The sequence below is a fragment of the Battus philenor genome, unplaced genomic scaffold (assembly GCF_028537555.1).
Source record: "Battus philenor isolate CCGP_79_NKW_IND1 unplaced genomic scaffold, ilBatPhil1.0.hap1 SCAF_10, whole genome shotgun sequence".
Lineage (NCBI taxonomy): Eukaryota > Metazoa > Arthropoda > Insecta > Lepidoptera > Papilionidae > Battus > Battus philenor.
The window spans coordinates 5,727,944-5,743,588 of record NW_027181662.1 but is presented as its reverse complement, the minus strand read 5'-3'; the positions used below and the strand labels follow the sequence as shown (position 1 = coordinate 5,743,588).

General features: G+C 32.0%; 1 protein-coding gene across 1 annotated transcript; it reads left to right on the top strand.

Moving 5' to 3' along the window:
- Positions 1–5,274: 5,274 nt before the first annotated feature.
- LOC137922855 (venom peptide CtAPI-like) lies at positions 5,275–8,049 on the top strand. Its single transcript, XM_068765949.1, has 3 exons — positions 5,275–5,367; positions 6,743–6,929; positions 7,691–8,049. The coding sequence occupies exons 1-2, from the start codon at positions 5,283–5,285 to the stop codon at positions 6,925–6,927; spliced, it is 270 nt and encodes an 89-aa protein (XP_068622050.1). The 5' UTR covers positions 5,275–5,282; the 3' UTR covers positions 6,928–6,929; positions 7,691–8,049.
- The last annotated feature ends 7,596 nt before the right edge of the window (positions 8,050–15,645 follow it).

The window sequence follows — 15,645 nt, the reverse complement described above, 5'->3', positions numbered from 1 at the left end:
CGATACCGGGTCTTGTTGAAATGAATTGATAATATAATTCTTGGTTATGGAACATGGTAAACACCATTTATGTGAAAGTTTGCATGTCTGGATATACCGTATTGGGCAGAATAGAAGTTTGAATTTATCGGTAACATGAAGTGTCACGGTTACTTTATAGATGAGAATATTTGGGAAGTATAGTTGAAAATAAATTATATAATGATCTGATAGTATCAACGAAAGTATTTTAATTATAATATTATTGTTTTAAGTCTCTTTTATAATGGAAGTCAATTTTAAGCATGTGAAGGAGAATCTAGGACATATTAAAGGACTTAAGAAGATATGGAGAATAATTGAAGGAGATATATACAGTGAGAAATGCAAGTCTTGATATAAATCGAGATTATATTCAATTTCATGAGACACTTCAGTTAAAAAGCCACCGTTTAAAAATCGTATCTTGATAAACTTATGCCGACGTTTAAGACCTTTTTTGAAGAAATATGGCCGGTCAATCCTTGATAGCTGAGATCAAACCACCATTAAAGTCGGATAAAGTCGACGTTGTATAGAGCTGACTAAATAAAAAAAAAAAACTGTACTGAACTCAGTCATTCTGCTTATAAAATTATTGTTCAGTAGTTAAAATTGTCGTATGTATTTAATTTTTATCTACGATCTCCATTTATTAATTTAAAAAAATCGTTTAACAAGTCGTTATGTTTTTAAGTCTTATTCATTATTAAATGGTAAGTAAAACCGTGACCAGAGCATCTGTTGTAATCTGCAGGCCTTAATTTTTTTAAAAACATGACATAGTTATAGATACTGTAAAAAATTTTCCAGATAAAGTATCTTGTTTTCGGACAGAGTTTTATTATAACAGCGAACCGAGAATATTTCATTGCAAATATTAATAGAACAGTATAAAAAATATCACTAATATATATATCATTGTCATCAATCATTATCATTTGGAGAATTTCTGAACTTGCATTTTGCTCCATACCTACTTTACTTACAGCAATACGCTTCTCTTTTTATCACCTAACCTAATTGTAGTATAACAAAAATATTAGACAATGATTGGCGTGGAAATGAGTAAATACTTTAAATATTTAATAAAATGAATCCTATAACCTACATACTATTTTATAACTATATCTGTAATTATGGCTAGATTAAGTATATATACAGAATATAAATATGCACATAAAAATAAATAATAGTTTTTTTTTGTTATTGATGTTAAAGATAAAATTGATTAGCTTATTTTCCGAGACACGTTAATCGTTTTCCAAAAAAATGTTATTATAATTTTGATCGTAGAATTGATATTATCATAGTCCTATACCATTCGTCGAGGAAGTCATTCTTTTCATACATTTTTTTTTATAATTAGGAGAAATAAAGTGAAAGTTGGATAATTTTCGTATATTATTTTTTATTACATTTATTTGTGAATTATTTGCGAATGAAAAATAGCTTATGTGTGACTTGTTATTCTCGTTATAATACTCTTTCAAATATAACGAAAAGAACAAAAAGTAAGTTTCCACCGAACTCTGCTCTTTAGGTAGTGATAAAAAGTGTGATAAAGAGTGACAGGATAAGTCGACGTCCCCTCGTGGGGGTCCTTGAACTTAAACACTCCATGGAGCGTTCTCCTTCGCGAGGCTCCTTCGAAAGGCCTCGAGCTCTGCTCCCTTGAAAGAGGTTGCTGCCACAAACTCGCAGAGTCTGCAAAAGCCATTTGGACCGCAGTGAGACTCCGGTTTAAAATCTAAGCTACATAACTTTGTGTTTCCATTTATTACATTTAAAATGAGTTTTAATCGCGTATTAAATCAATTATAAACAACGACATCACAAAGCAATAATTTCGTCCCCAATTGGTTTTATAACTAAAGTTGTGATATAAAGTTATATAACTCGGAGTCCGCTCTTAATAAAATGTGTACCAAGTATTTCAGTTCCGTTATAACTTAGCTGCTAATGCACAATGAACGAAGTTTGCGGTAGAGTATACCTCTCAGAGGAATGTACTTGTAAACTTCAATCAAACGAAAAAAGTTTTAGTTGTTCCATCATCACAATATGGACGGAGTTTTGATTTAGACTAAAGAGATTTATACATTTTTTTGTATTTGATTAAGCAAGATTGCCATTAGAGGTTACAATTATTAAAATATACTGAAAATAATATTGTATCACTAGTTAAAGACAGTCACGTCAATCATTTGTTAAACGAATTAAAAACTAAAGCTGGAAAAAAATTGCCTAAACCCTTAGTCAAACTAAGCAACAATTATTTACATCATAAGGACTGTTCCTTGAGAAACATATACACATTTTGTACAAATTGTGTCACTAATATGTTTACGTGTAAGTAGCATATTCTGAAACCTGACCCTTTACCAACTGGTTAGGCTTAAATTATATTTAGGGCATAGTCATTAAAATGTTATTTCTAATATTAACTCTTTACATTAAATACTTTGGAGGCGTTCTTTTTCTCATTAGCTAGTTTTGATGATTTAAGTACATAAGAAATTAGCCGTTCGCCGCCTGTTGGCCAAAATCAAGTATATATTTTTCAACAAAACATCAATTTTCATTTTCTAGCAGTGTAGGTATTACAATACACTGGGAGTGCCTAATATCTCTGAATTATTACGTTAGTAATTTAAGAAGGCGACGGCATAGTTTAGGTCGCCAGAAATACCTGCATACGGGCAACGCAAGACTGGTTATCGTGATGATCTTAAGGGGAGGCGAAAGCTTTGCAGTGGGCTTCTATCTGTGGAAAACTAGAAGAAATTAGGAAGTAAAATAATTACTTTTATAAATTCATTTTATTGCATGATATATTTTGAAGTAATAATAAAGCTTGAGAATGAACTGCTCTACTACTGTTTTAAGGATATCGTAAATTCATCACAATGAAAACAATTTCAGTTTGTTGTAGCCTCTCCTTAAGGCGTATTTGGTGCCCCATAGCTTTAATTCGAAAGATGCCATGTTAGGGGTGATGATTCTAATTTCAAATGAATTGTATTTTTTTGGCATTTATATTATGATATATGTGAAAGGTGTCTGTAACCTATGTAGATATTAATAAATACAGACATATGCTTCAAGCTAACGCTAGCAAATTAGGTAGACTAAGATTTTGAATTGTATACAAGCTCTGTTTCTTTGTCAAAAAACCACTTACAATAAGCTGGACCCCACTTGACTCGTCTCACTATTTAAGAAAAACATCGCTGATTATCCTATTAGTAGCATCGATAACCATCTATTTAGAATTATTTTTTAATATTTATTCGATACATACTATTTAATTGATTTTTATCAGCTTTAGTGCTATATAACTTTGAAGTAGATGCAATACAGGATTTCCACCGCATCTCTATTTCTACGTTTAAAAATAAATTAAGGATTTTTTTACTTGACCAAACGAATTTAACTTATTTAAATGTACTCACGTCCTATAGTTGTTTGAAAAGTACGACATGCTTTCGCAATAAATTTACAAGTTTAATATATTAATATATATATTTATTTATTAACAGATTACAAATTTGTTGATTTCATGAAAACAAAACATAATTTTTTTTTCGCTGGAAGACTTCACTTAAAACGTGTTAGGTTATTCAATGCTTCGAACTCAAATATCAAACAGGGAAATCCACCTTCTATTGTACACCTTTAGCATTCTTCAATCGGGACACATGTTCCTTCAGCATTTCTTAAATAATTCTCTTTGCATAGACAGGCCGGTTCGTAACAATTTTCTGGTAATAAAGCGCAAGCAACTGGTTTCTTTAAATGTGCACAGGTTTTAAAGCAGACAGCCGGAGAACATTCGTGATATCTTTCATTCCAGGAACAATCTGTAAATGTCAATTAAAATCATGTTATATATTTTTTAGATTAATAACCAAGGGAATTGTAACTGTTGAAAATGAGTACAAATAACAATAAACTGTTTTTCAGTTGATTTTCCACGCACCTTAATTGTTCGTTTTTACCTTTTATTTGTTTTGGTGGTCTTACTGTTTAACTTTTTAATTTGCCTGTGATTTACTGTCCAACTAATTCTTAACCAGTTTGATTAGACTTGTATTTTTATGCTGAAAGCATAAAAATACAAGTCTAATCAAATAAAAAAATAGAAAAAAAACTGTGCCAGAGACAAGATTTTTTTTTTTTTAAATTACAGTTTGAACTCTTAGTACGTAGTTGAAATAGTCGTTTTTTTTTTCAAGTCATAAAACCTACGAGAAGTTAATTAAAATATTTTTTTTTTATTTTCTCAGAAGCAAGAATACGTCAAATGTGGCTTGAGTTGAGTTGGCAGTTAAACCTGCTTTGTGTGGTTTTAATCAAGCGTATAACATATTTTTTTGAATTCCTTTGGGTCGAGATAATTCAATGCCGAATTTCAACAAAATAATAGTCATAATTATATTATATACTATATGTGACGGTATATTAATTTCTAATAGTTTTACTATTATTATTATATTATATTTATAGTTTTTACTTATGTTCCGATGTAAATACTTGGAATGTATTTGATATGATACTATCAAATTTTTTTAAAAAAAAATCCCTGTACTTTCTTCACCTTTCCACGCTGCGTCTACCGGCTCCTGGTCACTCCAACATATACCTGTATATTAATACCTATCGAATTTTTCTATTAGCCTTTTTGAAGGTTTCAAAAATATACTTAAAATAGTTATTAAATTGTTAAAGCCGTTGGTAACTTAATAAAATAAAGACAACTTTTTAAGCTACTTAAAAAGTAAAATAAAAACTGCAATAAATTACAATATTAAAAACATACCTAGAGTTTGTTTTTCGTTAATTGGAGTAGCAATTACTGTTACCACAGTAATAACTAATAGAATAGAAGTCAACGTGTATGAATTCATTGTGGTTACTAACAGTGTACTAAATGGAAATTGATTCCAGTGCATTGTATTTATATGTTTTTTAGTTAAAAAAAAATTGAAATAAGTACTCTATGATCTCATACGATTACATAAGATCATAAACACAGATAAAAGTAATTGCTAGATGAGAAACGTGAATCATATTAACCACTAGTTATCTATTAATAAGCTTTGATAAACTAGAATAAGAAGTGACCTTTCTGTAATTAATATTTTGTATGATCATATGACATCACAGTTAGTTTTAAATAATAATATCTCGCTTATCAAAGAACGTATAAATAGAGTGCAAGATGATGAATTTTAACCAGTCGTTAGTTGTTAGTGACCACAATGACTTCATACGCGTTAGCTTCCATTCTATTTATTGTTGTGGTAGCGGTAATTGGTACGCCGATTAACGAACGCAAACCTCTAAGTAAGTTTTTTTGAATTTCGAACTTTTTTGAATTTGTTGTTAAAAATTAATTTTGAAATTTTGAAAAAAAAAACGTTTGTAAACCCATCTTGGATTGTATAACTTTTTTATGTTTATATAATTTCTGAGATATAGCAATGAGTCAGTAATATTGATTATTCTAATTATTTTTTATTACTACTTTTTTATTACTATAATTGATGCCTTTATATAAAATTTGATTGACTTTTTAGCCTAACCATAAGTGACATGTTACGCATTATTATTTTTATCTCTTTCAAGATTCTAATATTTTTCTTCATATTATATTAATCTAAATATAATAAACAGTTATATTAGTAAGTGGTGATGATACGTAGCAAATTATTACTGTGAAGTATTGGGAACTGTATTAACTAAGTTTCAATAAATAAATGTGTGTAATTATTATTATAATTATTGCTGTAGTGCAGGAGAGTAGCTCTTTGACAGTCGGCGCCATTTTGTCTAGTGGAGGTTGGCTATCAGCTTCCTGCTCTCTTCCTTATTTTTGGTTCTGCGTAATAGCTCAGCAGCGCTGGCGATTCCGGTCCACTCTCTAATGTTACGAAGCCACGACTTCTTTCTCCTACCAACCTTCCTTTTACCAGCGACCTTTCCCATCATGATAAGTTGAAGGAGATTGTATCGTTGGTGTCGAAGAACGTGTCCCAAGTGAGCGATTTTCCTTCGTTTTACTGTGAGCATTAGTGCGCGTATATGGCCGATTCGTTTCAGAACTTCGACGTTGGTCACCTTCTGAGTCCAGCTTATGGACAGCATGCGTCTATATGTCCACATTTCGAAAGCCTCTATACGCTTACGAAGGTCTTCCTTTATGGTCCAGGCCTCACATCCGTACAGTATAATAGGCCAGATGTAACAGTGAAGCAAACGGGTTCGCAGCTTGATGTTGATGCTGCGACTACACAGCACTTTCTTCATCGCGTTGAAAGCGCCACGTGCAATTTCAATTCGCGTCTTTATTTCTAAGTCGCTATTCCAATCTTCGTTAAGCCATGTACCCAGATATTTGTACTTTTGAACCATTTCCAGATTTTTTTGATTTTCTACGGTACTTCATCATTATTTTAGTCGTAGGATGTCCATATAGACATATGCCGCCCCATGGATTTTATAATTGTTTATAGGCAAAGCATTTGTAGTTTTGTCTCGCCTAATGTTAAGCGATGACGAGATCTACGATGGTAAATGCTTGCCTAAATGATACCTATTCACTCTTGAATTGAAAACTCCCAAGTTATAGCTAAAAGGAAGCAGAACATCCTTCCTCAATTACTCAGTAATTTCAGCTTATTACAAAAAATGTATGTATAATTTTCATTGACATTTACAGATTGTCCCGCCAATGAAATGTATCACGAATGTGCCCCGGCAGTGTGCTACAAAAACTGCGCACATTTAAAAAAACCGGATGCATGTGCATCGGTATCAGCAGATTGTTACGTGCCGATGTGTTTGTGCAAACAGGATTACCTAAGAAATGAAAAAGGAATATGTGTTCCAATCGCAGAATGCTAGCGGTAAATATAGCGATTAAATTATTTTTTAACGAAATGTATTATTGATTTTGTTATTGCAGTAAATCAAGATTTTATTTCGGAATAAAAATTTCGAAGACCTAGTATTGATTGTTATTCATCGCATATTTTTATTACCGATTAAGGAAAGAATCTTATTCGTCCTATTTGATTTTGCAAAGCGATTTAGGAATACTTCAAAATATTTGTACAAGGGAAGACCATGGTCTAACTGGCGCTGTAAAATATGTCTACCGACAACTTAATTTTTTTAAATAGCACCTGTTGTTGAGGTTCTCTCATTCTCCTCTTTCATATTTATGGTACAGGGTATAACAATTTTATTTATAATATGCAATATTATAAATAAAATTGAATTAAAATACTTATTTAATTTCACAATTTAACAATTTTAGCTTATTTACATAAGTTTCCGGTTTCTTTGTTTTCGCTTTATTTATTTCAAATAGCAATAGCAAAAACATACGCGAGTAACCCTGTTGAGATCGCCGTAAGGCGCTAGATGTAGCCTGATGTATGAGATGTAGATGTAGCCCGCTGAGACCTATGTCCAGTTGTAGACATCCCACTGCTGAAGTGATGAGTGTTAATGATGTTTTGTGTAAATTGTTATTTAAGGTTATCTTATCTTTACTATTTATTATTTAAAGACAGATTTTGCACAAGTTTAGTAGATAACATAAAAACTTAAACACTAATTTAAATTAACATTGTTATATATCACAAAATTAATTTTATTCCAGTTTGAATACGCATAAAGGAACTCATAAACAAGTATGTCTGGTGATAGAAGATAATCTACTGAAAGTACGGGCGCTGAGACTTAGCAAACGGTTGGTGCTTATCTCAACTCGCCGACTTGAATTACGATCAAACGCTTCTTGTCCAAGATCGTTTATATAAAATGACTTTTGGAAACTATGCGATAAGATACATTTTACCATGGCTTAAATTTATAATTTGAATTTGGAATAAAACGTCCACCTGTACTCATTTCCTATTACTAATAAAGACTATTTTAATTTAGTTTTACTCATAGTATTTATATTTTGAATATATATTTAATTTGGAAGACACATTCACTTTCGTCAGTTGTCCAAAAATGGTGTAAATTTGATATTTTTATTAAACTAAAAGTGGTTTAATAATCATCTTTATTTCTAATGCTTAATTTATGTACATAGCGATTTTTCCTCAAATTATCTATATTCTTGTTTCATATAGATAAAATTATTATAAATCTTTAACAAAAATTAGAAAATTGAGTTAATGCATAAAGTTATAACTATGCGAGATAATTACTAATCACGATTAATTTCCATTGCATTAATTATTTCATTTTCATCATCTGTTCGTCAGTGAGAAATACTGTTAGCCCGTTGGCATTTCTAGCTTTACCGGGAGGTGGTTAAGCTATGAAGGCGCTCAGCATAGATCTCTTTCCAGTATCGAAGCTTGAAGACTCCTCCAAGTGCCTAGCCCAGACCGATTTCTATGTTCCGGTTTTTTACTTTCTGGATTAAATAATATTGTATCATGATATTATTAGGTAACTAAAGTTTGTTCTGGAATTTTAAATATAGAATCGTTTTTAAAAAGCAAGTCGTGGTTTTTGTGAACCCTCTTGGATTTTCAATATCACCGGTTGGATCCAGAGTCTTCAGAAGACTTAAACAAAGGTTTATCTACCTTGTATTTGATCGTTTGCTTTAGCTAGCAGGTCATCTCTAATCCAGAATCTTAAAACTCCAGCGGTCATCTATTCTGCGTGTTATGAAAACTGCCTTTTATTAATTAAACTTGACAATGTCGGTTGCTTTCGTTTGGTTTGCATATTTTTTTTCAAGTTGAATTTATCTAGATTGATTCTCCCAAGTATGCGAATGAATCATTATCTTCCAAAATTAAAGCTGCAAAAGATATTGGGGTGGCAACATCATGGGTGTTAGATATAGTTTTGATCGTATTGATGTTCATGACAATATATATAAAATTAACCAAGAAATGGTGTGGCGAAGCTGATACTAGATAATCCATAGTATATACGGGTGTACGGACTTAGCAGACGGTAGCAGAGCTTATCTAAACTTGCTTACTTGAATTACGATCGTGCCCTCGGAAATTTAGAACATTGAATGTAAAAAGAACTCTGACTTCAATTTGATACGAACTATTTTGCAATAGGCAACCTAAAAATTCAATTGCAACTCGAAAATTTGTGTTGGAATACTATTCAATAAGCGTGGTGTTAAAGTGATCTATTTTCAACAGTTTTTAACTATTGAGTAGTTAACACCTGTTTTTAATGTTAATATTATTAAATTTTGTTTCGAATTAGATATTATAATATTTAAAATTTAAATCCTTAATGAAACTGTTATTGTAGTTATCATTTATAATATTCCTACACAAATGTCGTGCCGGTCTATTATAAATATCGGGATCGTCGTTTTAACTCACAAACGCCCACTGCAAGGCACAAGCCTCCGCAAAGATATCTATGAGAGAAAATATCATCATTGCCACTTGGCAGGTGGGTTGCCGACTGGATGCGCACAAAACGTTGCTGCCCATCCTCTGAAAACTTGTTATTTGTTCTGAAACTTTTTTTAGCTGTAATTGACTTCATAGAAGATAGCATACCCTGGAAATTTGGGCTCTTTTGATGATTATTATATGTACTTTTAAAAATATATAGTTAGTTTTCCTGAGCTACTTTTGCCTGTTTGTTTCAAAATTGAGGTATTAACTATTAACAGATTATTGATGAGTTAGGCTACTTTATATGTCTAAATCAATTTGAAAAGAACTTTTGAATTCGAATAATGTATCAAATGTCACTTGAATTTCAAATTTTTCGACTTTAAATTACAAGTTGCTTGACTTAAGATACTTGGCTATGTGCAACTATATTCAGCCAGCATTGCCGAGTTCCATCAGTGACATTATTGTTATTGCTCGCTCATAGGATTTTTTTGCGACTGAACTTCCATTGCTTTCAAACGGTATTTGCAGATTCCGTGGGTTCAAGGCGACATGGTGTAGAGTGTGCCTAGAGTAAGATCTCTTTTAAGGTAGAGCCGAGGCTATTTACTATTATTATCACTATTTCACTTGATAGCTTCGGCGGATCTATCACTGAAAGAGTAACATATGACGATAACAAATCAATCCATATGGGTGCTCGTAAACATGACCCAAACGCGTTATAGTACTGCACGCGTAGATCGCTTTATGTTTTGTTGGGGTAAATAATTCACATAACTCACACAAAAAGATTTTCTATTAGGTTTTAAATTAATAACTTCACTTGTCTTGTACATAAGGCCCTTTACATTAAGGCCCTTGTAATAACAAATACTAATTCATTTAATTTAATTTATAGCTCATGCTAAATACATAAACGAGTCAAGATTCAGTAAGTCAATATATATCGTGTTCAATCTTTTATTGTCTATTTATGCATGTAAAGAATTAGAGCTATGATATCGAATCTTAATTTGTTAAAAAACTATCTTGCACTACCCTGACTAGTCAATTAGTGGTGACTGATCCGCTTACGTTATTTTAACAATATACAATTTTTAAAATTTTTATTTGTTAATTTTTTTGTCCTAATAATTCATCTGCTTTTTCACAATAACAGTTAACGATTCTCTTTCTAGTAATGTTCTCATGACAAAGCTTCCATTATGAGAATATTTTGTACGTTTGTCCGACGAACATTTTCTTTCGTAAATGACCGCTATTATAATATAATGTTAAGTAATGACTGAGTCGAGGTACGTTTCGCCTAATGATATTTTTATACGGTCTCTCTTTTCTTTTTTTAAATTAAAAATGTTGTAATAATACATTCCAAGTTAAATTGTATTCATTATTTTATATTTAAAATTTACACAGAGATTTTAGCATTTATTTTTGGAAAATATTTAATATTTCGTATAAAATCAAAGTAAACAACGGCTTGCTGAACGAAATGTCTAAATTATTAGTTAGTTTATATGCGGTAGAGGTAGGGTTATTAGTTATAATAGCGATTTCTCTTTAACCTAGTGAAGGATTTAGACCTGTCTAGGGCAAACATTATATGATTCCTTGGTCGAAGCTTCCAAATTCTAGCATTGGTAAGACAACTTATAATTTAGCTAGTTAGTTTGAAAGTAAGTAAAGCAAGGAGGCCCCCCTAAACCTGCTACGTGGGTCGTCAGCCCCGAGAATACTACTCGCCTCCTCTTTCTACAACGTGACAGGGGACATCTTTAAGAGACCGAATTCATGTTTTTTTTTTTATTTCATAAGATCCGAAAGCGAACTTTTATATTACTTAGACGAAAGCTCTTTGTAGTGACTATGGCTCTTAAGAGGGGTCGTCAACTTTGGCTGCTACTTTAAAATTCAGATTCTTCGGTACCCGAGGGATATTGTGAAGTTACAATCGTGACGGAAAGAGATGATCAAGATAAAAGAGTTAACAGTGGATTCAGGCTTGCCCATCGATTTAAAAAAAATGCTATTGCTACTGTCCCTGTATGAAATGCTGTCTAGGGGTAGGTATTTTTAACTTTACTTATAAGATAAAATTATAATTTATTTGACACCACAATTACATATACGAAGCAATTACAAAAAAAATGGTAATGAAGTCGGTAAGCTCATATTATATTGGCTACACTTGGCATGCGGGTTCGCAAGCAAATTGTTTTATTTTATATATATTCGGGTGAAGATGCTGCTCGTCTGTGAATGTATCTCCCTTAGCCGCCTCTTACGACAAATAAACTATTCTAACCAATTAAAAGATACAATTAAAATTACTTTTTTTCAATCTAAGGTTCCTTTCGATATTAATTCCGACCTTGTAACCGTGATGTCAAGTTAACAAGTATTAAATTTACTTTGCCAGTGGTACATCATTAATTATTAACTGAATTCTAATTACTCGACTCGTGTGTTATACTCCAGATACAAACCGCGTGTTTTTAAATTTTTAATTTAATAAACGCCTCTCCATTTCACTTCGGATACGAACTGCCTTCGTTAATAAAATATGTTACTAAGACATGCAATGACATTGAACAATTCAGAGTTTCTCCATCAACTAAGAATCTTATAAGAGCAAGATACTGTAATATTTTCTTTATTAACAGATAACATAGTATAAATCAAGATAAATAGTCCCTAAAACTAATATAAAATCTTAATTAAATGAAGTCTACGAACGTAACCGAACTTGAAAACAAAGTCGTTTAGTTCTCTGAACGAAAGTAGTCTGTATAGCTTAATGAGATCGTATAACTCGTGTAACATGTTCGTTAAATATACGAAAGGTTTAAATAATCTAATTTGAAGAATAACTTGTAATTTATTTATAATATTATAAATGACGGTAGAAACTAAAATCCGTTTAAATTATGATTCATTATTTAAAATTCAATAAGTGTAATTTATAATTATAGCGCGTACATACATGTATATTAATACTTTATTCTCAATTAGTAATTTAACTAATATTATTCTAACATTTTTGAAATTATTTTTATGTCTGCCACAGTCTAGGTAATAAATAATTTAATATGGACAAAAAAAGCCGACACGCTGGCTAAATAGAATTGGATACTTAGCACTGGTCTGTGTGGCCTTAATGTTCTAAAGCGGAGATCAGGACCGCTAAGTGTAGTATAGGTCGTCTGCCTACGAATAAAATAGACTACCTTGTTACGGTCGTCGGAAGATGGTAAATTCGGGCCTCTTCCAAACGTTCTATAGGAGAAACCTTCGTTCAACAGTAGACCAGTCACACTTAACATATTTATTGCTGTAAAGGAGACAACAAATGTAGTTAAAATTATTGATTTATTTTGTAACAATTGGTTTATTCTAAGACAAAGAAAAATAAACGTGCAGAAAACTTAAAAGTGGAAGCCAGATCAAAGTTTTACAAAACACGTCTGACAACGGTTGAAATAAAACAAAGACAGAAGAAGGAAATTGGAAAATAGCTGCGGATATTAGAAGCTCCGGTCGGCTATCCTCGGATAATTTGATTTTCTTAGTTTCGTTCTCCCATTGGAATGAAACTTTTGACAATGTTTAGATTTTAGATAAATATTTCACAATGCCAATAAAAGTTAAATTTTTAGGTTAATGTTTTGTCTTCTCAATAATAGACAATCTAGTTATTGACATGACATAATTAAGTCAGCGCATTACTCATCCACGGGGAATTTTACCATCTACTTTACCGAAAATTAGAGTGTCTATATATTTTTGACAATGTCACGATAATTGACACATGGAGTACCTGCCAGTAATCAAACCTACAACCTACAATTTTAGTAATAGATTTTAACCACTAAGTCAAACTGTCTAAACTTATATATTTTCATTATATTTTAATCACCATTTACTGAAAGTCAATTACGTTCATGTTGATGTTATTCATTATCAAAATCAGGCCTCAAATGTTTGACAGCTAATTATAGGTGTTTTAACATTCTGTGATTATACATATGGGAAAATAAGTGTTGTTTTTACTATTTTCAACTTTTCCTGTTCCTTAACAAAGATATTTAAAAAAATGTCCAAAATTATCGAGTCGTTTTCGAGTTTTAGGTTTAGCAACACATTCATTAGCAGACGATTCTTGTTCGATTTTCTATATATCTCTTCGACGATTTTTCTATATGTAACATAGTTCTATAAGCCTTCGAAACGAACGAAGAAGAATTTTATGAAAGCTACGCAAAAGTGGTCGAGGGGGCGTTCATTAAACAGATCAATATTTTGAACTAGATCTATATCTTAAAACGCTAAAAATTACCTTAAATAGATTTTATCAAATTAAACTTGTAAAAGGCTGCGCTAGCCACGATTAATAAATTAAAAATTTCGTTTTCATTCGTTTTTATACTTATTTGCCTAGACTAAATACCGAATGCGGTCATTAAAAGCGGTTTAGCGCCAGCGCTGTCGCGGCAACATGTCGCTACCTGTCCCATCGTGATACATAGCAACCCGGGCCTAATTGCTGCCTTTGTACACCATATTTATATTTACGGAAAGTTTTTTCAACAGTTTTTATCGCATATAATCTTTAAATCATAATTTTATTGGATAAACCTAGAAGTACAAAACGTACATGGGATTTTTGTCCATATATTTCGCAGAATAGATTCTCGCCGGGGTGAAATTCGGCTGCTAATTGACACAGACCTTTTATCTTAGATGAGTGATGCCTAGTTACATAATTCATTATTTATTTAGCTTTTAGTTATTCATTTAAATATATTTTGTCAATGTGGCCTTACGTTTTTATATTAGAAGCCCCGGATAGGCTAGTGCAAATTCGGGTGTCCACCCACATACTAGCCAATACCTTATTCAAACGGTAGAAGAAAAGGCGGAATGCAAAACCGCTTTCAACTGGTTTTATCGGAAATTTCTAGAAAACGTCAATGTCCGACAGATAACATCATATGCTTGTAGTTATGATGATTATAACGCTAAGTACTGTGTCTCTAATTTTACTATGTTACTCTGAATTTGCTAACGGGGCTTTTGAAGTCCAGTCACTCCATGGAGCGTAAGGTTTTGCAAAGCTACCTTAAAACTTAGTGGCCTCCTAGTGCCGTAAAACAAATACTACTGTAAGATTAAACTGTTACTTGCGATCGGTTCGAAATGTTATCAAAAATAATGTTTTGATTAAACTGAAAGATGGCAAAGTGAATGTGGAATGATATCGCGGTAGACACTCGATTGAGGCGTTACGACTCATTGATGACTGAATTACAACTGACTGACTAAAATAAGATATTATAATTTTATTTTTTTGGTATTTGAATAGTATAGGCAAAGGCAAGTAAAAATTTACGGAATTATCGTCAAATTTGAGCCTTCAGGTGCGTAAATAAATAGATACGCTTCATATGACATCGAAAAAAAATATCACGATTATTAAAAATGAAATCCGTTTAATTTGTATGGTATTGTATGATATTTATTCTGATAAAATTAACCAAAACATGTGAGTTTGAATTTGTTCCATATCTAAGCAGAAACTCCGTCAATTATGAAGTAGATATAATCTCACGCGCTGGATTTTTGACGAGCAATTTATGTTCTACTCTAACACAGGTTTTTGATTATTTTTTTACTGCTCAGCAGCAGTAAACGAGTAATTAAAATTGCAATTAACAATTTCCTTAAACCGAACTCTAGGGATTGAATGCTTTTTAGTGCAATATGAAATATAAATGGATGAGAGTTAAGCTATCGATGTTCATTTTTAATTATATTCTGAAAACATCCCATCATCATTTCAGCTGTTGAATGTCCAATTCCCCCCTCAATAGGTATATAATATTACCGGTTGGTAGCGGCCTGTAAACAGCATTTTTTGACGACCTTGACAAGGTCACTTGCTGGACTGTGGTCTCCAGTTTAAAACCATAATGCCCCAGCGACTATCTGCGCTTTAAGTGGCACGCCAACTTTCAGCACACAAGTTAAATGCTAAGTTTAAATAAATATGTTAACCAGATGTGGATTTTCTTGTCTTGTCTCAGCGGGCTGGTTTTCACAACCAAGCGGCACTGCGCTCATATTGCGTAGGGTTGACTATAATCAAGCCAACCAAACTTATGGAGAAATCCCAGCAGACTTCCAAATGTAGACTAGTAATTATTTGAGAATG